This window comes from Dermacentor silvarum, chromosome 2, assembly GCF_013339745.2.
Source record: "Dermacentor silvarum isolate Dsil-2018 chromosome 2, BIME_Dsil_1.4, whole genome shotgun sequence".
In the NCBI taxonomy this organism is placed as follows: Eukaryota; Metazoa; Arthropoda; class Arachnida; order Ixodida; family Ixodidae; genus Dermacentor; species Dermacentor silvarum.
In genome coordinates, this window is record NC_051155.1 from 188,902,425 (window position 1) to 188,927,761 (window position 25,337).

General features: G+C 46.6%; 1 protein-coding gene across 4 annotated transcripts in view; it reads right to left on the reverse strand.

The window, feature by feature from the left end:
- Positions 1-25,337, reverse strand: part of LOC119442300 (E3 ubiquitin-protein ligase TRIP12-like) — a 148,058-nt gene that overhangs the window by 105,646 nt on the left and 17,075 nt on the right. For all 4 annotated transcript variants that reach the window (XM_037707121.2, XM_037707123.2, XM_037707119.2 and 1 more), the window contains exons 6-7: positions 16,853-16,927; positions 5,333-5,428 (exon numbers count right to left, since the gene is read on the reverse strand). In XM_037707121.2, coding sequence (XP_037563049.1) covers positions 5,333-5,428; positions 16,853-16,927 — 171 coding nt within the window. The remainder of the gene's footprint in view (positions 1-5,332; positions 5,429-16,852; positions 16,928-25,337) is intronic.

Genomic DNA, 25,337 nt, shown 5'->3' on the forward strand with positions numbered 1-25,337 from the left:
AAATGTGGTACTGCACATATTCGAGAGCTCCTAGCATTGCATAAAACTTAGATACATAGAAATCAAGATATACAGTACAGTTTACTCTTATTAAAGGGAGCACCAAATTACAATGCCAGCACTGATTACAGGCAAGTTCTAGTATATGAAGGTCTGGAAAATATTTTTTTTTTTTTTTTGTCAATAGAATTTCTGTTGAGTGCAATCAAGTGCATTATTTCCTCTTGTGGGGTCACACACATGCTCTAGGGACAAAGGAACTGACAACACAGTAGTGCAAACAAACAAAAGGGTATTAATTGTACCTTTCATACACTAATGCATGCTAGCCGAATTACTAGCCATGGAACAAACATTCACATGGGCGCGCGACAAATCAAGGAAGTCTGACTCACCGCGACCGGATAGCGAGCGAATATGTTCGCCACATGCTGTGACACCAACGCCTAGTCGTTCACGTGATACCCAACCCAAAGAGGAAGCGCCTTCGACCTTTTTCTCCAAAGTCACCCCGCCATTAGGTGGCGTTAGCATCGCGACACTCGCGCCATCTCTCGCAATACGCCGCAACCACTACGACCACCGCCGGTGCTTAGCCACGCAAAGAAGCCGGATTACAGGAGATGTGTGAGAGTCGCGCATCCCCACACTGAAACTAATGCATTAGTGACGTTGAATAGTACTGAATATCAATGAGGTTTTTACTTTATTGTGGGCCTGTGTTTTACGGCAATATCTTATAGATGGTTTTTCTTTCCAGTTTTCTCCAATATAGAGAAGGGCTTTCCCATCTTTACAGCAGGTGGGTTATCGTAGGTCAATCTACATGACAGACGAAAGCGCGGACCGTGCATCACATGACTCGATCACCGCTTTGTGCATAGCCATCATTGGCACTGTGCAGGTCAACAGTAAAGAGCAGGCACCGTTTTATTGCCAGGTTCGGTGTGATTTGCCACCTGTCAAAAATTCTGAAATTGGGAGTGTCATGGCAAGTTCATGCAAAGCTCTCCAATACAATATGATTAAATGGGTTGCTCATCAGTGATCAGTTCCGAGATTATGCGAACAGGTTAGATTGACTGCTCTTGAAGCGGCTAAGTTCGTCGCAGCGTTCGTGTCCAACACTATCTGCGTGCCTACATATGAACTTTTTTTTTTTTTTTTCAGTCTCGTAAGTTCAGTCATCTACGACGCATTCACCTATCTTACGGAAATTGTGTCCTTACAAATAGCTGTTGGATTCTCTTTATGTGACCTGCTTTGTATATTGTGCCTTACAGAGCAAAATTGCAATGCCGATTGAAGCACGATGCTTGTGTGTATAATGTTGGTTTGCCTACCGCAGTGCTCGCTTTGTTGAGCAAAGCCTTCGGCCTCTTGCAGGAGGCTAACGTAGACATAGTGGTTTGAAGTCTACTAGACTTAAAATGCGTGAGAATGATGCCGGTGGCTGATGGAAATGTTTAACAACTCTCCGTCGAGTGAAAGCCAACACATCCAACATAGTTCACAATACATACACACACCGCAGCTGATGATGCACGTCCCATTTTTGCACATCTACGAGAAATTTCCAGATACTGTAGCTATTGCTGCACCTAAAGGCTACACAGTGGTTGTTCAACGACCTCGTAAGACCTGACATCCCGTAAATTGCACTCAGAACTAGCTAAAACACCTCCAAATCGTTCCGCAGCGCGCGACTGGCAACACATTCAAGCTGCACTGCAATGGCTCGCACAAGCCAGAGAGGAGGAAAGGCTCGTCGCGCACCCTTTCCTCCTCGCCCAATGAAAAGGTCTATAGACTGCAACATTCCATTCACATTGCGTATAAAACCTTCAGGACATTTTTTAATCAGGCAACCTCATGCGTGATGCCACGTGCAAACCTCAGTTCGAAGACAGCTTCACCTGCAAACAACACAGTATCAGTGCAGTGCATAGAGGTATCGTGTAGCCTATTTTACCCTTCAGTTATTTCAGCAGTTCATAGATAAAGGGAATCATTGGCTAAACACTGGAACTGTCACAGAAGTCATATCCCAGCACTCCATTTACCTGTCACACTTATGCTCTGTGCATATGCGCTCATGCAATATAAACACTATATTCCGCAGGTCACACTTGCTAATATGCACCGCATTGCACACGCCATTACATGCACACGCCATTAAAGTTTCACAAATGCTGTCTCTCTTGCTCTCTTGTCCTGTGTTCTGTGCTATTTTCTGCTCTGAATACAATATATCAACTAGCCCAACAACGAACTCCCTCGAAGCACTGTACACTTCTGCAGTTGGCTTTTGCTGCTTTTGCTACTGTGGCATGCAGTTCAAATTTGAACTCGGATGTTCACGTAGGCTCCATTATTTCCGATTTTGGCGCCTACGATGCACCAAACGTAGCCAAACGCGATTGTCCTCAGCAAGCTGCAGTGCGCTCAGTTAGAGGACTCGTTGCGGCACCCTGCAGCAGCCACAGTATCTATGCTACATAGCAGCATAGATCCAGAGTATCTATGCTACATAGCGTGGCTAAGTGTCGGCGGCGATAGTAGTGGTTGCGGCGCGTTACGAGAGATGGCGCGAGTGTCGCGATGCTAACGCCACAGAACGGCGGGGTGACTTGGGAGAAAAAGGTCGAAGGCGCTCTCTTTTTAGGTTGGGATCAGCGGCCAACACGCACGAACGCTTCGCGCGTGCGCCGGCCCGCTTCGCGCGAGGCTAAGAGCAGGACACCGGTATGGACGAACACGGATCGTTCGAGCGCGCCACTGTTCGCGTGACTGTACATGTGAATGACTAGGCGATGGTGTCATAGCATGGGGCGAACGTATTCTCTCGCTATCGGGTCGCGGTGAGTCGGACTTCCTTGATTTGTCGCGCGCCTATGTGAATGTTCAATTGGTTGTAATTCGGCTAGCGTGCATTAGTGTATGAAAAGCGCAATAAATGCCCCTTTGTTTGTTTGCACCACTGTTTGTCGTTCCTTTGTCCCAAGAGCACGTATGAGACCCCACAGTCTATCTTCCTGGATTTAATTTGTGTGTAGCTTATGCAACCTGTCCTTAAACAGTTTGTTTAGGCAGGCATCCAGTGGTTGCAGAATAGATATTATCCTGCCGAAAATGGCCATGTCGGTTATTGTTTTCGCCCAATTTTTTCATTCGGTGAGGGCATACGGGACTGGCAATATGGTGTGTACGGCACAAAGGCATTTTTTTTTTTCAGCACAGATATTCCAGTAGCTATAACCTATAATGCGGCATGGGAACATTGTACTAAGCCGTTTATTTTAACACAGAGCACACACAAAGTTAACAGTGCCGCGGCTGCTAATTCTTGTATCCGATCAGTACTGTTATAAGCGGGTTCAACTGTACTGGGATAGACACAGGGCGAAGGAAGGCACCTGTCTGACAGCACTACACCATCCGATTCCCCCAGTCAAGGACCAACAAAATTCCAATCCACCCCTTTTCCTGGCAGCAGACAATCACATTGCTGGAGAATGTCTTCAAAATTGTCTCTAAGCAAAAAATGAAGTAGGGTGGAAACTCGTGATCATGCACCTTGCAGGCCAGCATCACCAACAGTCTCGTTTTCTCATTCCCAGTAGTCTGAATTCAGACTTTCAAGCCATCAACACTACACAGAAGTCCTGGCCGTTGCAGTGTCAAGATACATGGCAGTTTGGTCAAAACCTCCCGGCAGCTTCTGCCATTTAAGATTCGCTGAAGGGAAGAGTCATTCTCCACATAAACCTTTGCATCCACTTGACACTTTAATACTCTTCTAGGGTATCCATTAGCTAAGTGATCGTCACTGGCTTTCCACTAAATAAGCTTGACACTGACTTCCACGATGCAGCTGTGCTGTTCAATAACGAACTGATATTTTGCTCCAATTTAACACAATGGCTGTAGTAAGGACGATGAAAACCTTTCTAGTCAGGCTTGTACTTCGAAAGCACCTCCTACTGCAGCCATCAGTGGATGATCGATTCATTCACGTTAAGACATTAAGCAGCAGCAGAACTTGTTAGTGTGCCGTTAAGCAGGCTTTATGTAGGCACCATAAAGCCTGATTAACGGCTTACTAACAAGATATATTTTATTAATTTTTTGTGGTAAATGAAGGTCTGAGACCTCTAAACCTCAGAAATAATATTCACATGACTCGGAGCACCCTATATAATTTAATACAACAACTTTTCTACCTCCAGTTTCGGCTTCGTTTATAATGTGTTGCGGCGCCATGAAGCAGAAGGTGGTCAAAAGGGTTAAAGTGAGTTGACACTCGCTTTGGCTCGCTCGGTCGCCTGCTATATGCTGCTGCATTGGCCCTCACGAGTCGCCTCACGGGAGGTGAATGAGTAGGACACAGCAAGCGTCAATACCTCGCGATGTCCTGCTCCCACGTGACCACTTTCTGCATCATGACACTACAGCACAGTAATTTCCGTGGAAACTAAACCTAAACTGGGTGCAGAAAAGCCATTACATCAAATTATTAGCAGCACTGTGGGGCCTGCCATTAATTTTTCTGGTGCTTTCAGGTTTAGAACTTTCATTTAATGCAAAAAAAAAAAGATCAAAATATCATGTCAGTACTTCATCAAGACCACAGGAACATCACAAGAGAACATAAAGACCACGGGAACACCACAAATGATGCCACAACAATGGACAAGAGCACAAAGTGACAGAAACAAACCGAAAGATAACATTCTTACATTTGATAGATGTGGCTTAGGATACAATGTAAACAGGCACATGTTGCCAGCATATTTACTTATTTATTTATTTATTCATTATAAATACTTTAAAGGCCCGAAGGCACTACAGAAAGGAGTGGTATGATTACAAACGTATGCAGTGATATGACCACACAACTGCAAAAATTGCAAGACGGATGCACTACGGCACTATGGTTAACTGAATTACAGTATTTACCTACGAGACATCAAGAAACATAAGTATGAGAAATTCTTCTACTATTAGAATAAATACACCATCAGAAAAACGACCCTACATATGAATCAGAACATGGACGTGCCACCTAAACACATTCTTCAGTTTCTCTAGTTGCTAGCCGTGCTGACACGGTGGCCAGCGAAGTGCTCAACTATCAAAAACCAAAGCAAGGTGTCAAGTTGAGTGACGGAAGGCAAGAGTGCTGCACAATACCACAAGCGATCATTCCAACACACTGGCCCACATTTTCACAGCCTAGCAGCTTTTTGAATCTACTTAGCAATTTTCATGCGGGACAGTCAGCCAGCATGCAAACTTGCATGCTGTCCCAACAACACGTGCAAAGACTCACTGGCACTGCTGCCGATAGACCGGTGCAGGAAGTGCTGCATGCGTGGACCAAGGGCACCAAACAGGTGAGGAGGCAAGCCCCTGGCTTCTAGCAGGGCTGAAAACAAAGAGCAGCATCAGAGCATTGATCAGTACTGTGTTGGAAAGGGCCAAAACATATCTTGTCTCTTGAAATGAAAAGCATTCATCTAAAGCATTAAAAGATACATATATGAACATATAATCATTCTATACTGTTTCATACTTAGCAGGCAAGCTTTGCAACTAGTTCGGTTATAGAAGTGCAACTCAGTGCATTTCGCTTTTTTATCTGCAGAACAACTGCTTCAAACATTACAACTAAAACCTGTACACATAAGGTTATATCAAGTCATGTGTTATTTGTGCTACTTTATGCTTCCACTATACAAAGTACAGTCGATCCTGGATATGTCGAACTCGACATATCAATAATTGGAAATATAAAAAATACCACAAAAACCTGTAACTCGAAGCTGATAGGCCGGAAAAGATTGAGATAAGCAATGTTTCAAGATAAGCAAAATCACTAAAAATATCAATAAGGGAGTGGACTCCAGACAAAGGTACAAAACAGTAGCTTGAGAACATCTGGAGCCCACTGGCCCGGGCACATAGACCACATGGAGGCTTTCCAAAATGCTGGCAGTAATATCCTCAGTCGATCCCTTTCGTTTGACTGCACAGAACATCTCAGCGCCTATGGGCAACAATGTTGCTGGCAATGCGCTAAGGAAGCATGCGTGGCACTGACTGGAACAATTAATTTTAATGCGAGACTTAATGCATTCATTAACCGGTCCCGGACATGCAAAAAGTTCACACTGCTCATTTTTGAAGCGTAATGTATTCTGGTCAACTTCACTTAGAAAACCAAAACATAACTGCTGGAAAGCATAACTGTCATTCCTTTAGCAGACGTGATGTGCTGTTGAATGCTCACAGTAAGTGATGTGCTGTTGAATGCTCACTGTAAGCGATGTGCTGTTGAATGCTCACTGTTGTGCGACTTTGAAGCGAACATGCTTATGAAGCGATGATCTTGCTAAAGCTCTGCGCTGTGAATGAATGAATGAATGAACAACTTTATTTGTCAGGATTAAAACCCTGCAGGATCTGCGGGGGTGGGCGGCGACAGAGACATCTACTCGTGGTAGAGCCCCATCACCTCCACGGCCCAGCGCAGGACGTCGTCCTGCAGACCAGGCTCGGAGCTGCCTAGGGCAGCCCCCCACAGCTCCACACATTTAAGGCGGGGGGGAGGGGGGTGGTCGGGGCATTCTAGAAGTATGTGGTTATAGTTAGCATAAGGGGCTGTGCAACGAGAGCAGCCGGGATTGAGAAATTGATCGGGGTATAGTTATTTATGAGGCACGCCGTAGTGTGGGACTCCTGGAAATTCGGACCACCTGGGGTTCTTTAACGTGCACCTAAATCTAAGTACACGGGTGTTTTCGCATTTCGCCCCCATCGAAATGAGGTATAGTTTATTCAGGAGTGACGGAGTAGTGATGGCGTGTGTCTGCAGTTGTCTCCATAAGATTTCCAATTCCTCGAGTGGGGACGAACGAGTGAGAGGGGGTAAAGTGCGTCGAGATGACGTGTAGTGTTGGCAGATGTCGTGATATGTTACGAGTCTTTCACGCGAGGCGCCGGCCTCAGCCTCCCCTTGTGTTGTCTGTGTCCGGTTCGTGAAACCTCGGGCACAGGCATGGGCGGCTTCGTTGCCTGGCAGGCCCTCGTGTGCAGGAGCCCAAACGAGTGTAACTTCTGATTGAACTACTGATTTGGATGCGATGATTCCAGCCAGTCTGCCGATACACCCGGCTCCATAGTCGTACACGGCTGATTTAGAATAAGCTGATGATAGTGGCGGCTGAGGGGATAGTGAGAGCCAGCGCTATGGCTGCCTCTTCTGCCTCCTCTGAGAAAGAGGTGCATACAGAGGCCGCAGCCGCCAGCTGGCCTTGTGGAGTGACTGCCGTGATAGCGAACTTATGGGGGTTTGAGGGGTATTCTGCGGCGTCTACGTATAGTGTGCCGGGTAGTTTATCGTAGTGGCGGTGCAACGCTCGCACACGAGCCACTCTCCGCATGTGGTTATATTGTGGATGCATGTTCCGAGGAAGCAGTGGTACATACAATTTGGCTCGGAGCTCACTCCGCAGAGGAATTTTGCGTGTAGATTGGAAGGGAGGGTTAATATCAAGGCTGTGAAGTATGCATCTTCCGGTAGTGGATTTTGCGAGTCTGTAATACTATGCATTGAGGTGGGCTTTAATTAACTCTGAGACTGTTATGTGCCCCAGTGGCAAGAAATCGTTCAGTAGATGTTCTCATGGGTAACCCTAGGGCAAATTTGTGAACCTTGCGGATAAGTGTATTGATTTCCTCCTCCTCCCGTTTAGTGAGAGTGAGGTAGGGCACAGTATATGTTATGTGAGGGATTACGAAAGCTTGAACGAGTTGGAGTAGTTCTCTTTCTCGCAGGCCCCCTCTCTTGTTTGATACTCTGCCAATTAGTCTAATTGTCTGATCAACAGATTGCCTAAGCCTCTGAATTATAGTTGTGTTTTGCCTATTTTTCTGTATGGTGAGACCTAAGATCCGAATGTTATCAACGATAGGAATGGGAGTGCCATCTAGGGTGATATGAATTGGAGTCATATGTTTTTCGGCTCGTTTGTGTGAGGGGAGAAGCAGGAGCTCTGATTTGGTTGGAGCACACGTCAGGTTGAGCTGCTGCGTGCATTCGTTGACCCGGTCCGTGGCTTTCTGCAAGAGTTCCTGCAGCTCTGCGTCCGAACCGCCGCCCCTGGTCCATATGGTGATGTCGTCCGCATAGAGGGCAAAGGATATATTTGGGATTGCCTGAAGTTCGCGAGCGATGTTTAGCATCGCGACGTTAAAGAGGAAGGGGGATAGCACTGAACCTTGGGGCGTTCCAAAGCTGCCCAGGTTGAATTCCGAAGAGTGTTCTGTACCCATGTGAATCGTGGCTGTTCTATCTGAGAAAGTTGGAGATGTACTTATAAGTACGCTCTCCAATGTCTAGTCCATTAAGTTCCCTCAATATGGTTGCATGGCTAACGTTATTGAAGGCCCCACGAAGGTCAAGTGGGAGCACAGCTTTGGTGTCGAGACCTGGATCTACGCTGTGGACTGCGTCCTCAGAGCCCACAGTGATTGAGCCTGCTCAGAAGCACCCGATTGTCTTGCTCAAAATCCCGAATAATATGCTGTAACCACATTGACTCATCACTGACAGCGTCCTAAATAAAAGCGGGAAGAAACATAACACTCGACTCCCCGCTCCCACGCGAGGGCACAACAAAGTGGCAGCGAGCAGGCAAGCAAGTGCACGCAAGCAACGATATAGACGAAGAAAAGAATAAGCGTGCAGAGCGGAGTGTGGCTTGGTCAGTGCGAACGCTTGCTGCTGCGGTGCGAAAAGCGAGTGCAAGCAACGCTGCTCTGTTGCGTAGCCAATTTGCACGTGTTGGGGGGCAAGGTACTGATAAGAGGCTCCAACAATCACTGCTGAGCTGTGAAGTTTGGTGGAAGTTCCGTTCCATTTCCTCCCCTCAATCATGAGGCAAATAGGTGGTGCCCAAACACGGCTGCCATGACATTTTCCACATATGCAATCACTTCCGGTACATACCACCAACAAAAGCATGGCCTTCAAGTTATGTGTCTGTTAATTAGAGGGAGCTGCCAGTGGGCGTGTATTTGGACACCGTGGTTGGGCACTGGTTGTGCTCCGACAATCTCCGACACGAAAGTCCACAGGAAGATAAATCCAGCGGCACGGACATCTCCAGTTGGGCATCCCATGCCCAGAGCCACTCAGGGAAAAGGTCACTCAGTGAATGTGTCATCGATGCTTCCTTGTAGAATGCGTATTGGACCCAGAAGCCTTTCAAATACTTGAAGCAGTGATCTGCTTTTTCCAGAACTGAATGGCCGCAGTTTGCGCAAGGCATCTGTATTTGTAGCGAGCTAAACAGACATGCCTCTGCTCAAGTCTTATTTGGCAGCATCTACCAAAACAGCACAGTTTCATCAGCATACAATATTTATGGCAGCGCGAGAATACGTCGCAGCCCGTTAGTAGAAGCACACTTGCAGGAGGCGGCGCAGTGCGGTATTCAACATATATCAAATGTGCCAGTGATGAGTTTGATACACAAAGTAGAGCTTGATTTTTGCACGGGATTTCCAAGGGGATGTTACAACTGTTCAATACAGACAAGTGATACAGTTTAACCCTCTTATAACAACCTCAGATGTACCAATTTATTGGTTATAGTGACCACATTTCACTGCATTTACGATTTTCCGGCCTTGTGTATTGTAACTGTGAACAGATATAACAAATGTTTTCAACAGTGGCATACAGTTACAACAAACACTTCAAAACCGGTCGCAGTAAAAGGAGAGCATAAGCGAAGTTCAAAAGCACGGAATCTCGACTGAAGTGGGCGCACAGCAGTGCTCCCCCGCTCCAGTCCAACAGTAACAAAGATACTAACCCTGAAATGAGCGAGTGCTACACGCGGATTTCAGAAGCCACGAGGAAAGGCACTCACAAACTTTCCCTGGGAACCACCTCTCTTAACACATTCCATTTTTCTGATTTCAACTAAGCTAGGGTAACCACGCTTCAAGGCATGTCTCCAGCATGCTAGAGGGTGAGGCGGAACGGCAGCCGTGGCCTCCACGTTAGCATGCGGAAGTGCTATCATGGAGGCCATGACGGAGACACTTTAGTTTTTGCATAGTTCCTCGTGCGGCACTGCCTACAATCTCGTTTACACTTCGCTTACATCATTGCCGATAAACATAGCGATGGCGTTCTGTGTTCTGGCTTTAACTGCCACTTTATGAATCAGCTTAATTAGGTGTTGAAGCGGTCATCAGAGCGCAGTACATTTGGCATTAGAAGCGCTGCTACTGGCAGGTAGCACTGACCCAACGAGTAACTAAATCGCTGCGCAGCATTTATCCCTTTGATCATTTTCAATGCGCTCTCAGTCTCTCAATAAACGCGGCTTTCCCGGGCAAGAGAGACAAAAACGTTAGGTATTAGGTTGGTTGAAATATGCATTGAAGTCTAGTTTTTCCCTTTTGTTAATTTTCGGGAATCTCGAACGAGGGCTGCAGGTATAATTCTGATAAGGTTTTATGTGAAGAATGTGTGAACCTGGCAGTTTTCATGGTTAGTTGGGTGCTCTCTGTTTGTTGTGACTTGGGCTTGGCGTGGTCTATTTCCAGAAGGTGTCACCTGGCCTGCCTTGGAACAAACGGCGAGACGAAGCAGAGGCAAGGGGTCTGCCGGTCTCTTCGAGGTGCTTGGATGCTGCAACCCCTTCGAGACCTCCTGTGGCGGCGGACGGGCTGTTATAATCGGCTTGGAACTCTGCATCTCAGTTGTGGGAAACCAACCCGCGCACGTTCCCGTGTTGGGGCAATTATCTTCATCCCTACCTTTCGAACTTCGTACTTTTTAGACCAAACCAACATAGAAAACGTAACTTTACGACTCTTGGTGCGCACGCAGCTGACACTGCAGCCGTAATGGCAAGACCTTTGCAAAATGCCGGCATGATGAAGCAGTTCCAACAAACTAGAACGCTTCGCTATCATTCAGAATCCACTCGTGTCTGGCTGATAGTAAAATATATAACAAGCCCTCTGAAGAAAAAATGGCGGCGGCACTTGTAGTTTCGAAATGGCAGGTGATCGGAACCGGCCAGGCTCCATGTTGAAAGAGCTACAACGCTGAATTTTATTCTTGAGATTCCATTTTAACAAAAACATTGAGCTAGATCACGGAGTACCACAGGGAAGCGTACTCCTCCCTTTTCTTTTTAACTGCGTCATGGCTGATTTAGCAAGAATACTGCCATCACAGGTAAGATTCTCACTGTATGCAGATGATATGTACATTTGGAAATCTGGGACTAATGTTCCAGTTACTTCAGATGGCACTGCAAGACAGCATAAATATCATTAACCACTTTTTGAGAGAGAGAGGAATGGTTCTATCACACGCAAAGACAGCTGTATTGCCCTTCACTCGGAGGCAGTTAAATAATTTCACTCTTAATCTGGAAGGACCACCTCTAATGATAGTCACACAGCATCGATTTCTTGGAATAATACTTGAATGGCAGCTATCCTGGGCACCCCACATAAAAAAATCTCAAAAACAAGGTCAATGCGTTAGTCACTGTACTTCGCAGACTTGCTCGCACATCATGGGGTGGATCAGTATCGGCCATGCTGACTGTTTACAATGCATTAATACTACAAAAAGTTGTGTATTCCTCGCCCATCTTACACGGACTTTCCCACACGTCAGAAGAGCGACTTCAAAGACTTTTAGCTAGAGAACTACGCATATGTCTAGGAGTTCCACGAGAGACTTCTAGCCGTCTTGTACAAGCTGAGGCTCACCAATCACCCTTTCCAGTTATGAGGACTACAGAAACATGCCAGCATTATTTTCGTCTTCAAACACAGCATAAAAGCCACCCATTGGTAGACATAATGAAACGAGATAGAAGTTATGTTCATAAAGAAATTCAACAAAATCTTCATATATTTCGAAGAAATGAATTTTGGAACTCAAATGTCGAATATCTTCTATGGCTGCTTACTCTTCCAAAAATCAAATTGTCAGTAGATGGGATATTCAGAAAAAGAGACATGTGCATTCAAGCTGCTCAACAACTAGCACTTTACCAGATATGCGGTATTCAGGATACATACACATCTATACAGATGGCTCCAGTGCAGCAACCTCGTCAACTTCAGCATTCTATATACCGCACCTCAATAAACAAGAATCATTTAAGTTATCTCGTGCGACTTCGTTCACAACGGCTGAACTATTCGCAATCCTATGTGCGGCAAAACTTAAAACTTCAGTACAAGATGCGCAAAAATGGGTAATTTTCAGCGATTCACAGGCGGCACTAATATCACTCTGTAGCACAAAAGCAACAAAAATCAGTGATAGTATAATATATTAAACACCTAGAGACCTCACAAAGACAAGCCAAGCAAAGCATGAAATAAGATTCCAGTGAATACCTGGACATTGCAACATTCCTGGCAACACAGCAGCTGATGAAGCAGCACGACAAGCCCACCTCAAAGATGATGCGGTTTCACTCCCAATATCAAAAAATTAATTACGCTGCATTATAAGGGCAACGTCTCAAAATGTGTAGAAATACGTGGTTTGACCAGAATTCTAAGAGCTCTGATTTGTACCATATTGATCCGCTTATTAAATTCAAATTTCCATTGTCATTAGACAGAAATATGGAAAACCTTATTCATCGTTTAAGGCTAGGCACTACCTACACAAAACATTTCTTACATAGAATTGGCCGTGCGTAAACCCCCGAATGCGATTGTGGACTGGTAGATGAAGATATACATCACCTCCTCTTAGACTGCCCACATCAAGACACACCAAGACGCCGACTTAAATCAACTCTAATGACATTAGACCACAGCCCTTTCAGTTTAAGGAAACTTTTGGGCCCTTGGTCAACAACGGCCTTGCAAAAGAGCGCTTTAAAGGCGTTAAAAGCTTTCTCGAAGACAGCGTCATTGTTGGCCGTTATTAACGCTTATAATGTTCTTTTTATTTCAACGTCGCTGTATGCCTACTTCTACCTACTACGTCGTTGTAAGCCTACTTCATTTACCGTTTTGAAGTTTCATGGTCCCTTCGAGTTCTTCTTAAAGAGAGTATACTGTACTACTACACAATTGTAAAGTACTTCTTTAGAGCAAATGGACACAAGCAAGACAGACTGACACAGTCATTTAGCTCGCGTGCCCAGAGCAGAAACGTTGCAAGCAGATTTTATTTGCCTATATAAATAGCACTTGTAGACTATAGAGAATAGTTTTATGCAATCAGACATAATAGAAAAGCGACTATAAATGCCGACGCTCGATGTGTTTAGTCGGCACGCGAAGATTATTCGCGAAGTCCACGTCACCGATGCTCGGAATGCTTAGCCGCGGGTCTGTCCACAAACAGAGGGATCTGCCACGCTACTGCGATGTCCGCATATCGCCCAAGGCAAAGGTGGCGCTTTGGCGCAAGTTGCACTTCGGTGGGCGCAGCAAGGTGCAGACAAGTAGAATTGTAGCAAAATGATGGAAATGGCGCAGTTGGACCACCACTGGATGTGTGCACCACCCGCTGATTAGAGATTGTATTGTTAGGTGACATTATTATTTAGATTTTTGAGACTTCCTTCTGCAGTGCCGTGGAGTTATTAACTTCTTCATTGTATGTACCACATATATTTTTCTTTTACGTTGTCGTGTTACTGTGAAAACGTTGTTGAGACGTTTTTTTCTTTTTATGTTGTAGTGCTTGTATGAGTAGGTTGTTTGACATGTAATCTTGTATGTTGAACCCTGTATGTTGCAAGTTAGACCTATTCGAGAGCTAAGGAGTAGCCGGCGCCTTATTTGTGCGTCAACATCTCCTTATATCATATAAAAAAAAAGAAGATACTAAAAACAATTTTCAGACCAAAGTGGTGTCAAATCGTAACTGCCGTGGCCAGCTTCAGTATCATTAATTTTTGTGCGCTTTGAAGGGTGAGTCCACATATAACGAAACTACATACAACGACCATATACAACGACCATATTTCACGGAACTATTGAATTCGTTATAAACAGGTTCAACTGTATGTCTGCATTTGATATATCCTGGATCGACTGCAATATGATTTGGTCATTAGTGCAAGCTGTGTGCTGTATGCTTCTCTGCTTGCTCGCTGGTAAATAGGTTCAGATATGCGACTGTTACAATCTCAGCATGAAGAAATGAGACACACAACCACACTCGCTGGCGTGGCAGTGAGTAGGCGTCTACAATGACTAAGAAGTAACATCCCTTGAATGGGCCTCCGAAATCGACATGTAGACGTGACCATGGTCTTTCACGAAACGGCCAGGGTGCCTTCCCCATAATTACGTCACATTTTGCAACATAAAGGTATGACACTTAATGTTACACAAAATTATATAACATTCCCACTAAAATCTTGTCAACACGGATTTCATGGGACTAGACAAAATGTCCAAATTAACCAAATGTCGAACTACTAGATCATGGGTTCTCAAAGTGGGTTCCGCGGAACCTACGGGTTCCGCAGGCCCCTGCTCGGGGTTCCGCGAGCCACTGATAAATTTTCCCTGGTCCCGCTGCCGACAAGTGTCTAAAACGGCGAACACGAGGTGCGCTTGATCCAAAGAACCTCCATTACCCATGCCCGAGTGTCAAAAAGCACATCACAGTGCGTAACAGCAACGCGCGAACTGTGCAATAAATACGCAAGCAGCTTGTAGCCACCAACCTCTGAGAACGGGCAGCGCGCTTAAGCTTTCGCACTTGAATCTCGGAGGCCGTAACTTACCACCAAGCGCCTTTCTCCTATTTGTAGATAGGGTAGGTGCCGATAGCGTGCGCACTGACCTATACGTTGATCAGGGAAAAAAAAAAAAAAAAAAACGCGGAGCACCGCAAATGCGCGCCGCAGAAGAGCAAGAACGGCGTAGCGTCCAACCGAAACGAAGCGGCGCAGTCCGCATCGCCGTTGGTCCTCAGCGGCAATCGTACGCGGCACGTGACTGACAGCAACGCCGAAGCGCTTCGTGCCTAATTGTGCCTTTAAAGCCTTTATTCTTGCGTTTATCGCCGCGCGTAACACCGCGTTGGCGGCTAGCCGCGTTCCTCCGTAAGTGCGTAGTCGCTATCTCTGATCGCGTCGATAACCACCGCAGTTTCGTGCGCAGCGGTTGCGGCAAATAGTAGTTTCGTTTTCACTCGATGCGCGCGTCGGCTGCGTGCCTTCACAACCGCGTAGTCGCCTCCCATGGCAGCGTCGATAGCGACCGCAGTTTCGTTCGCGCTTCTTGCAGCGAAAGGTAGTTTCGTTTTGACTTGGTGCGTGCGTCAGCCGCCTGCCTTCTGAACCGCAAGATCACCGACCATGATCGCGTCGATAGCGGCCGCGGTTTCGTCGATAGCGGTTGCGGCAAGCAGTAGTTTCGCTTTTACTCAGTGCAAAGCTGTCAAAGATAAAAAGCACCGGCTACATCGCGATGGACGGACAATTTGTTGGCGAGCAGCTGAGTGGCTAAAAAATAATCGGGATGTGCGCCCGTTAGTGCAAAGCGCATCTCAGATGAAAACGCGCGCCGCGAAGGATGTCGCGAGGCCTTCGCCGCCGCTAGCGCTAATCAGTCATGAGATGAAGAGAATTTCAGCTTCCGCACTGGTCTTGTGCTAAATAGAAACAAGATTTGACGATTCATTGAGTAAATAGAAGCGTGTTGACGTAGTGCAGCATTTGTTTGTTTTCTTGATACCCTCGATAATTCGGTTAAATCAAGGGAAGGGGGGGGTTCCTTGGCACTTTATGGAGCTTAGCAGGGTTCCCTGGGATGAACGTACCTGAGAACCCCTGTCTAGATGGACTAAGAAAACATTACACAAATACAGCAAATACCTTTATTTAGAGAATAATTCGGAAACCCTCGCTTCTATCTTGCACAATATCAATGCAGATGCTGCAATACTCATCTCCTCATGACACATACTCGCAGCAACGATGGCCCCACAACTTCCTTCATAGTACGGTAAGTGATGCAAGACACAAATTTCCATCTGAGTAGGTGCATATAGCGTAGTAATCTTTTTCCCAGTAAGCTGGCCAATAACTAATGATCAATCGCAATGTAGCCAGCGGGTTTGATGCCAGCGCAAAGTCCACGGTAGAATCACTTATCCTTAATGACTTCCACTGAATCATAACAAAAGTAATGCTTCCTGTAACCAATTTAGTCCTGAAACCACACAGTTTTGAAAGGATGCGACCAACATGATGCCTTGGACTGAACATACACACACACAAAAAAAGGCACAAAGCGTTCTTGTCATTGCTGTACAGTCTCCACTGATAACTGCAACAATGTGGACTTCACCGCTTTACTTTGGCTGGATGCTAGCGCCCCAAATGACACTTTTGCACCACACATTTGCAAGACTGTGCGCATCGTTTGGATTAAATAATGCTAAGCTAAATACGGCCGAATTAATGAGCTTGGTGCCAATCACTAATGCATACACTTGCCAGGACTTGAGGGCAAGTCTAAATTATCCGATTTTCCAAATTAATGAGGATAAAATTAATGGGATTATACGATACCTGTATCTTTCATATGTGACGCACTATTTTTTGGTTGCAAATATTCGCAGTGAGGGAAGTCTCTCCAGTCGTCACAGCATTGCCTGCTATGTATCAAATGGAGTATAATATAACCTCACTCGGAGTGGCATGACGAGCAATGAAGCGTTGCTATTTCACATTATACACTGCTTCCCAAGTGCTTTCTAGCAAAGGATTCAAGCCCAGTCACACAACATTCCAGCAAAATGAGGATTAGCACTTACCTTGCAATCTTCCCATCTCGTTGTCATCAGATTCGCTGTCTGCAGTGCCTGAACTGTTACCAACTCTACTGGCAGCTGCAAAAAAATTTTTTTTAATTACCTCACTAATAACTTGTTTTCTGGTGCATTAGAGCACTCATTTTACAAATAAAAATGTTGACAATGCAGATATTAAAAAAAAATGCCTACATAAAGAATGCAAACCTGCAACACAAGGTAAGTTGTACATCAGGAGTTTTAAACATGTTGCTGCATGTACCCATGGAGCTCTAATCAGCAGACAACATTCAAGTCAATAAAAACGAAGGCATCCATTTTTCCTTGCCTTGAATTTGTTGGAAAATGACCTATGGGGAGCTATCATTGCACCACGTCAAGTATGTGGCCCAAGGTCAGAAGTATATCCGAGACCCGTGATTTGCAATAATGGCTGTCACATTAAAGCCCACACAATCTAATTTTAATTGAAAATTTTAAATTACATTCTGGGATATTACATGCCAAAACCATTAAACGAGTACAAGACACTACTAGGAAACTCCTGATTTATTTTGACCACCTGGGGTTCCGTAACATGCACCTAAATCAAAGTAGACGAACATTTTTGAATTTTGCCCCCATCAAAATGCAGCCACTGTGGCCGGGATCGAATACGGCCGCGACTTTGAGCTCAACAGCTCAACACCATAGCCACTAAGCTACTGTGGCGGGTCTTGATGTTCGCAGGTAGCAGAGGTCTCAAACTCATCTCTGACAATGGGCCGCATCCGGTTCACATAGCTTATTAAGAGGTGCGCTGCTAGGCATGCGGTGCCTTTTTTGCTAGGCATGCGGTACCCCTACTCTAGGGCATACAAAGCTTTTGCTATTTTTAAAGGAACACTAAGATGGAACGTTAAGCAGTACTGGCAAATCACACTTCTGGAATACCAGGAACACCAGCCTTACCGAGAGCAGAGTCTTGGTAAGCCAGAAAAGATGCAAAAACGAAAGATGGGCTTGAAGTTCCCATGCTAGCTCCTCGTGTCGTCATAATATTTGGACGGCGGCTGTTTGGGACTGGTTAAAGTTTATCGGTAAACAAGGATAATTACACTACTTTCTAAAGGAAGGAAACATTTAGAACATTAAGACCTCTTTCCTGAACAAAAGTTGTCCCAAACGTACGAAAGTACCTTGAAATCAGTGACGTCATACTAGCATACGAATACTGTGGCTACGGCACAAAACTACAGATAGGAACCTCTGCCCTTCACTTTCTCCACTAACAGCCAACCTTTTTCCACCAGACCCCCAATGAAAAATGAAATGTTTATTTTAATTTTTTTAAATCTCATTGTTTTAGTTTTTACTTAACAAACATTGAGTTTGTCACTCGTGTCATTCAATGTTTTTATAAAACAAGCTCAATGTTGCTCTTTAGTGTCCCTTTAAAGCTTTGTACTTTTTATATGTGAACGTCCCAGACAAGTTGAGCCATGCATGTCAGTTCAACCTCAACGAAAAAATTCTCAGGTTTTTTCACGCTGCCTATAAGTTGCAGAAGCAATTGCTTAACAATCTGATCCTGCACAACATTACTGGATGAATTCGTTAGCACATGTCAACAGATGGTACCCAATGGACAACTTCAGAAGTGGTGCGAGCCCTCAGGCGGCTGCAGGTAAGGCATTATAGGAATCTGAGGGAAGGCACACCATCGTCTGCTACACTTGTAGCTACCAACATAGGATGTGCCTCGTCTGACTTGCACCAACCCTTTCTTATGCGGTCTTAGTTAACCACTACACAACAGGTTACACAGATCAGCGCGACCCAAGTGGCCACCAAATTATGTGCTGGTACCAACTCCATCAAGTCTACGCGCGCTCGGGCCCCCACTTTAGCTAAACACACAAAATTCACCGTCACAACGCACTGCTGATAACACAGTGATACTCCATCAGAACATTAAGTTTTACATACACTACTAATTCGTTGCATTTCAGCAGTCTGTACGCACGGAAACCTTCTGGCAGCAACCACATCCAAAGTGATTCAGTGCGTAAACAGTATATCTCGCGGGGCTCTTAGCTGCGTGAATTATGCGCTAGAATATGCCTCATGCCACGTAGAATACCGAAAATGTTACTTCAAATGGATGTCTGTGAGTGTGCCTCATCACATTTGCCGAGGACCACTGATGGATTGCACATAAACACTGCACACCGCTGGCACTTACTTCTAAGCATGTGCTGAAAAATACACCTTGGTATATACTGGCAACAACTACAAGGGTCCTGCTAGTGTTTTATTATCTTTAAGAGCACACAGCAGCCACAACACACATTTGGTGTGCGCTGAAGGGCGAGCTTGGGCTGGTTCTCGTGGCCCTGCCCACCCACAGAGAGCAATCAGAGCACACAGTTTTCCAAGCCTTGCGATGGTGAGCTTGGCAAGCAGCCTCGACACAGCACCCTGCAGTGACAGCGGTATCTAGCTATGCAGTGCATGGCCTCCAAAACTGGAACTGACCCTCGAAGTTCCCATAACGCCCTTGGCACTACAAGCAGTGCGGACTTTTCTCAAGTCGTCCATTCATTCTTACAATTAGGCGTCCCCTTCTTGGGTTTAGTCATCACTTTAAATGGTGCTTATGCAAGTAATTCTCCACACATTCATTCACACCACAGGGCACAACCGGGACTATGGGAGATGCCATAGGGCGAGGGCTATGGTTTCATTATGACCACCTAGACATTTTTATATACACACAAGCTGTGGTGCATGTGTGCGTTTACATTCATTCCCCGGATAGTGAACTAAATTGTGATTGGGTAACAATGTGCAGTGTGTGGTGTTGTATGTATGTGTATGTGGCACTACCACTAACTATGCGGCGACTTCCCCGACTGTGCAACAGTGTCAACGCAGACAGTCTTATGTAAGTATAGGCAGAGCAGAGTAATAACACAAAGAAGGGATGCGCAAAACAGGATCGACGCAGTGGTTTATTGCAAGATAGTCTAATGATAGCCTAATTATATTCAGGAGGTCAGTCAAGCCAAAGATAAATTTAACAGTCATGATCTACTCTCCATTCTCCAATCAAATTCAAATGATGATGATGTATGGGGTTTTTTGGCCCAAGGGCCAGGGATGGCCAAAGAGCGCCAAGAAATGGTATGAGGAAGTCGATGGTGCGGTGAATGAGAGGTGTCAAATGTATCGAGGCTATACAGACGCCTAAAATATTCACTGCAAGGTATGTAAAATATACAAGTATTTAAAATGATGTCAATAATGAGAGATACCAGCTATGATCATGGTGTATACTATAAAAAAAATTATAATATAATACGAAAAAGATACGTCGCTTCCATTAGCACTATCACCTCACTGCGACCCTTGGGCATAAGGGCGTGGAAGGACGTGCTCTATAAAAACAGTACGCTCCAAAATTTCTGAACTTCAACTACTTCTGAAGTTGCCCATTGGGTACCATCTGTTGACATGTGCTAACGAATTCATCCAGTAATGTTGTGCAGGATCAGATTATTAAGCAATTGCTTAATCCAAATAAATACAAATAAATTTTGGCGCATGCACTTCACGAAAGACAGATCTAACACAATCGAACTCGTTGACCTTGATGGTGAACCTATTCCTAATGATGAATGCGCAACCGCCCTAAATAACTACTTTTCTTCTGTATTTACTGCTCCCATTCACGACCCCGACCTGCCCACACTGCTACAGTGCATGTTATGCCAGACCTAGAAATTTACGCAGAGGACATATTTAACCTAATCAATAGTCTTAAATCATCTTCCGCTGGCTGTGATGGTATAAGCAGTAAGCTTCTGAAGAACACCTCTCATGTATCAGCATAAGTACTTTGCTTCACTAGAAACTGGGACCGTTGCCGGTGATTGGAAGAAAGCTAATATCTTGCCTATCTTTAAATCAGGTGACCGCTCGAACCTTGCCAATTCCAGTGGAATCTCGATGATACGATCATGGGGCTAATATGAATTTTTCTGTGGTCCCGACCGAGCCCCATTACTTTGCAACGTGCTAGAGAACGGTTGTTACGAATCCGCGTCAGTTGATATGAATAAACGCCGCCCCACCGACGGCCGCGAAAGAGAACAGCGCGCAGTTACGCGCTTTCTCCATTCTCTTTTGGTGCGGAGCCGCGGACGCGGCGCCTTCGCGGGGCCCCCTCGCCCCTCTGCCAAGACTGCGGTGCTTCCGAAACACTGCAGCACCTACTCTGCGAGTGCCCTGCCTTCTCGACGGCGCGCGCCACCCTCGCCCGCATGTACCGCGCCCACGGCCTGCCCTGTTCGACCACCGAGGAAATCCTGCACCCCTCGGACTGCACGTCAAGTCACGCGAAGCTCTTCCGTGCGCTACTGAGCTTCGCTGATGACACCGGCCTTACTGATCGGGTCTAAATTACGTGCCCGCTGCTCCTGCGCTCTTTCTCTCCTCTCTTTCAACTCACAAGCCCCATCCCCCTTGTGCAACGCGGTTGAGGTGCCCTCTATTGAGAGACAGTTACCGCGTTGCACTTAAGCCAACTTATCACCCTTTCCACAACCACCTCCATGCGCCGGACAGCGCGGAGGTGGCGACTGGGCGCGAAGAGTTTGAAGCGGTAGCGCTTTTGTTGCTTTTCGTCACACACAGGCGTGGGGAAGCACGGCCACCGCAGCGAGCGAAGGTTCATGCGGTCTATCGCTTCAACGGAAACTGAGCGGCGTAAGCACAGCGCATACAAAGGTCAGAGCCGTGTGGAGATCGCTTTCAAGATACAGTGCGCACGACACACCGACAGCCGGCACAGGCGCGAACGCATTTGTTGGCAGAGTAGAAGCCGTATTGCGTATTGCCGTGTTGATTCTTTAAATTCGTAATGTTTGTTTGATTGTTTAAAGTCCTACAAAATCGGCAATGTGCCGCGTGATTCTTTAAATTCGTAATGTTTGTTTGATTGTTTAAAGTCCTACAAAATCGGCAATGTTTCTTTTTCTTGTAGTTTTGTACGTAACCACTTTTACATGTTTGTATTGCCCCACCCTTGTGCAATGCCTTCAAGCCTCCAAGGTGATAATAAATGAAATGTTGTTCACTCTCTTATCTTTCATACCCTTGTACCCTTCTTCAGTACAAGGTAGCGAACTCTGGTTAACCTCCCTCTCAGACTTTCCTTTTATGTACAGGGTGTACCAACTACCATGCACCAAGATTTTAAAATATGCAAATGCCACGTAGCTGGACAAAACAAAAGTAATGTTTGCCGTCATTTTGAGATACTCAGATAATTTTTGCATTCGACCTAATTGCTTAATTAGTCAATTAATTAGTGAACTTCTTAAATATCATAATTAGATGAAAAGAGTCAATGAGAAAATTGTATTGCAACATAAAAAACTCCCGATATAACTGTTCCTCAATATGTGCTACAGTGTAGACCGCTTATAACGTAAGTCGCGGGAGTTTAAAAGTCCACGCTATAAGCGGTACCGCGTTATAACCAAAGCATGCTTTTTTCGGCTTTTGCTTATGCCAAACGGGCAACCCATCTTTCAAACACAATTTAATACATATTTCACCCACACACGCATGCAACACAATCGCAACACAGAGCGGAAACCAAGTTCCCCTAACAAGTGCGGCATCAGCGGAAGAACGCAATGTTATTTTCATCTGGAGACTGGTCTCCACGCGCGCGCCCACGCTCCCACTCTTGAAAAAAAAAAAAAAAAAAACGAAAAAAAAAATGCTGTATTGCGAGTGAAAGCGCGCTAGGGACGCGTGCTTTCACGGAGAGCGAACATACGGCGGATAGCAAACGCGACGGCTCTCATCGTGTGGAAGACCGTGGGGGGATGGGAGGGAGGGAGTGGAGGCGACGTTAAGCTACGGCACCAAATGCGTATCTTGCAACCGGGCACAAAGGGAACAGGCAACTCAATCTCCCACGCAAAGGAGGAATGCGGGAAGGCAGCATGGGAGGGAGGGTGCGCGGCTGAGGGCTGTCACACGCGCCGTATCTTGAAAGCGATCTCCACACAGCTCTGACCTTTGTATGCGCTATGCTTTCGTCGCTCAGTTTCCGTTGATGCAATAGACCACACGAACCTTCGGTCGCTGCTCCTGCCGCGACCTGCTCACGCCTGCGTTTTTACAGTGCTTGTCACGGTCATCGAGTGCGATCTATTCATGTTCGCTGGTGTGCACTGGCACCATGCTTGTTAATTCAGTTAGTAAGTGGATGTGGCCAAGTTTATGCAGGCGATAAAACTACTATCCTTACTCCATATACTCTACTAGTAAATTTGCTTCGTCTTTTGGGGGAAACTGAGACTGTGTTTCGCTTTTCATCGCTGGTCTCCACGTGCGCGCCCGCGCTCTGACTACCGCGTTTCCTGCCCATGCAGGAAGTGCTCAACGCCTCCTAGAAAAGACCGTGCTCCGTGCACAGATTTCATGGTCGCACACTTAAAAGAACCACGCTATAGCCAGTATTCTGCTTCGCGCGCCTACGCAATAAACCGTCCGCCTTTTGGGTTCTTGGTGTCTCACAGGAGACCAACCACCGCGGGTTCGAGCTTAGCGAGCCACAGGGCCGCGTCAGCCGTTGCCTCCAGCACCGCTCGCGCGCGAGCTCAGAGGCCGCAAGGGGCTACCGAGCGACGCACGCAAAAACACAGTAAAGCCCTGAGTTGACGGAAACCGTTCACTGAAACCGTCGGCACCAGCACTGCACAAACGCCCGCACGGAGGGGAGCCAAAGGGGTCCCGCACCAGGGCGAAAATACAATAACAGGCGCCTATAGTACGTCGCGGCGAGAGCACAGGCTCAAGCTGGGACACGCCGCTAGGAAAAGTGCCGGCGGTTATGCTACTTGCTCTGGCGATAACCAATGGGTCAACTCGCGAGAGCACGGGCAATATCCTTCGGCTTAGGCTTTCGGCAAGTGCGGCTCGGCAAAGTACGACCTCGCGCGAGCACTAATGGCACCACTCGTCGGCTTAGCATCGGGAAAGGATCAGCACAAAGTACGCGCTCCCCGCACGGGCAAAGGCACCGTGTGCGAGCTCCAGTCCTAGTCACAAAGGTGTCGGCGGACGAGAGGAAAGCATGAACGTACCGTGCGCTGGTCCCGGAAAGAAGTCCACGCTTCGCCGCTAGCAGCCGACAACCGGCCGCGTAGCGACGTCAGCGCCCCACCCTCACCGCTAACCGCCGCGTGTGCAGCGCCACCGCGGGAACCGGTTAGGCGGCGCAGGCGGGGAAGGAGGCCAGCGGGGAACGATGGCGAGGGATGGCAGAGCAGTGAAGCCCGCGCAATCATGTCGGCGCAACCCTCAATCCCCACAGCCTATGCATTGAGTTCTATGGGAGATATCATCATCATCAGCCTATAGTATTTATGTCCACTGCAGGATGAAGGCCTCTCCCTGCAATCTCCAATTACCGCTCTCTTGCGCTAACTAACGCCTGCAAATATCCTAACTTCATGGGTGATATATCGGTGGCCAAAAATACCCACGCTTAACCGGTCCTGCGCTAAACGCGGTTACGTTATAAGTGGTCTGCACTGTACATAAAAGTTCTTCCAAGCGCGACAGAAGCCTGCGAATACATGCAAAGTGCCTCGAACAGCCAGTAGCGCGGCAATTTTGCATGTATTGAGCGTTTTTAAGGGAGAGTCCATATATAACAAACAACTCATATAACGACCACCTGTCGTGGAATTATAGAGTTCGACAGTGTTTGTGTGCGTACATGCGCACGCGTGTGTGTGTACGTAAAGGTAGCCTGAAGAATTTTACTTTTATATATACATATATACAGTCAAATCTCGTTAATTCGAACTTCCGCTTTGTTCGAACTTCCGGTTTATTCGAACAGAAGCTGTGGTCCCATCAAGGTTATGTCTATTCCTATGGGCGAGAACGCCCGGTAATTCGAACGCGAAAGCATTTGAGATGGTTAATTTGAACATACGGTGCACTGACAATGCTCTCACGCAGCGCCTCCGACCGGCATTGCTCCGACACCACCATAGAGTAAAATCTTAGGAGAGACCCCTCAACGCCGCGCGGAGAAAAAACGAGAAAAAAAAAATGCGACGGAAATTTCACTCTCAAATGGCAAGGTCGCAGTTTCACCGTCGCGCAGGAACACGCATGTATGTGCCAACGTCTCAGCCAACGCAGCGGCTGCGGCACAGAAGGAAGCTGCAGCGGAGGCCCAGTCTGGCCAACTTGCCCCCGATAACGGCAAAAGACGAAACTTCAGGCAGCAGGCTAAGCCGGCGCCAGGCCGGCAGGAGCGGCGGCGAGCACGCACAGGAGACAGTCGAAGGTGGGGGAGCTACGAGCAAGTTGAGAGGGAGGGTGAGGAGAGCCACTGAAGCCACTGCCATCAAAGCGACAGCGTTGCAAAAGCCAAATCTGCTTCTCTGCCGCCCTCCTCCCTCACCTTCGA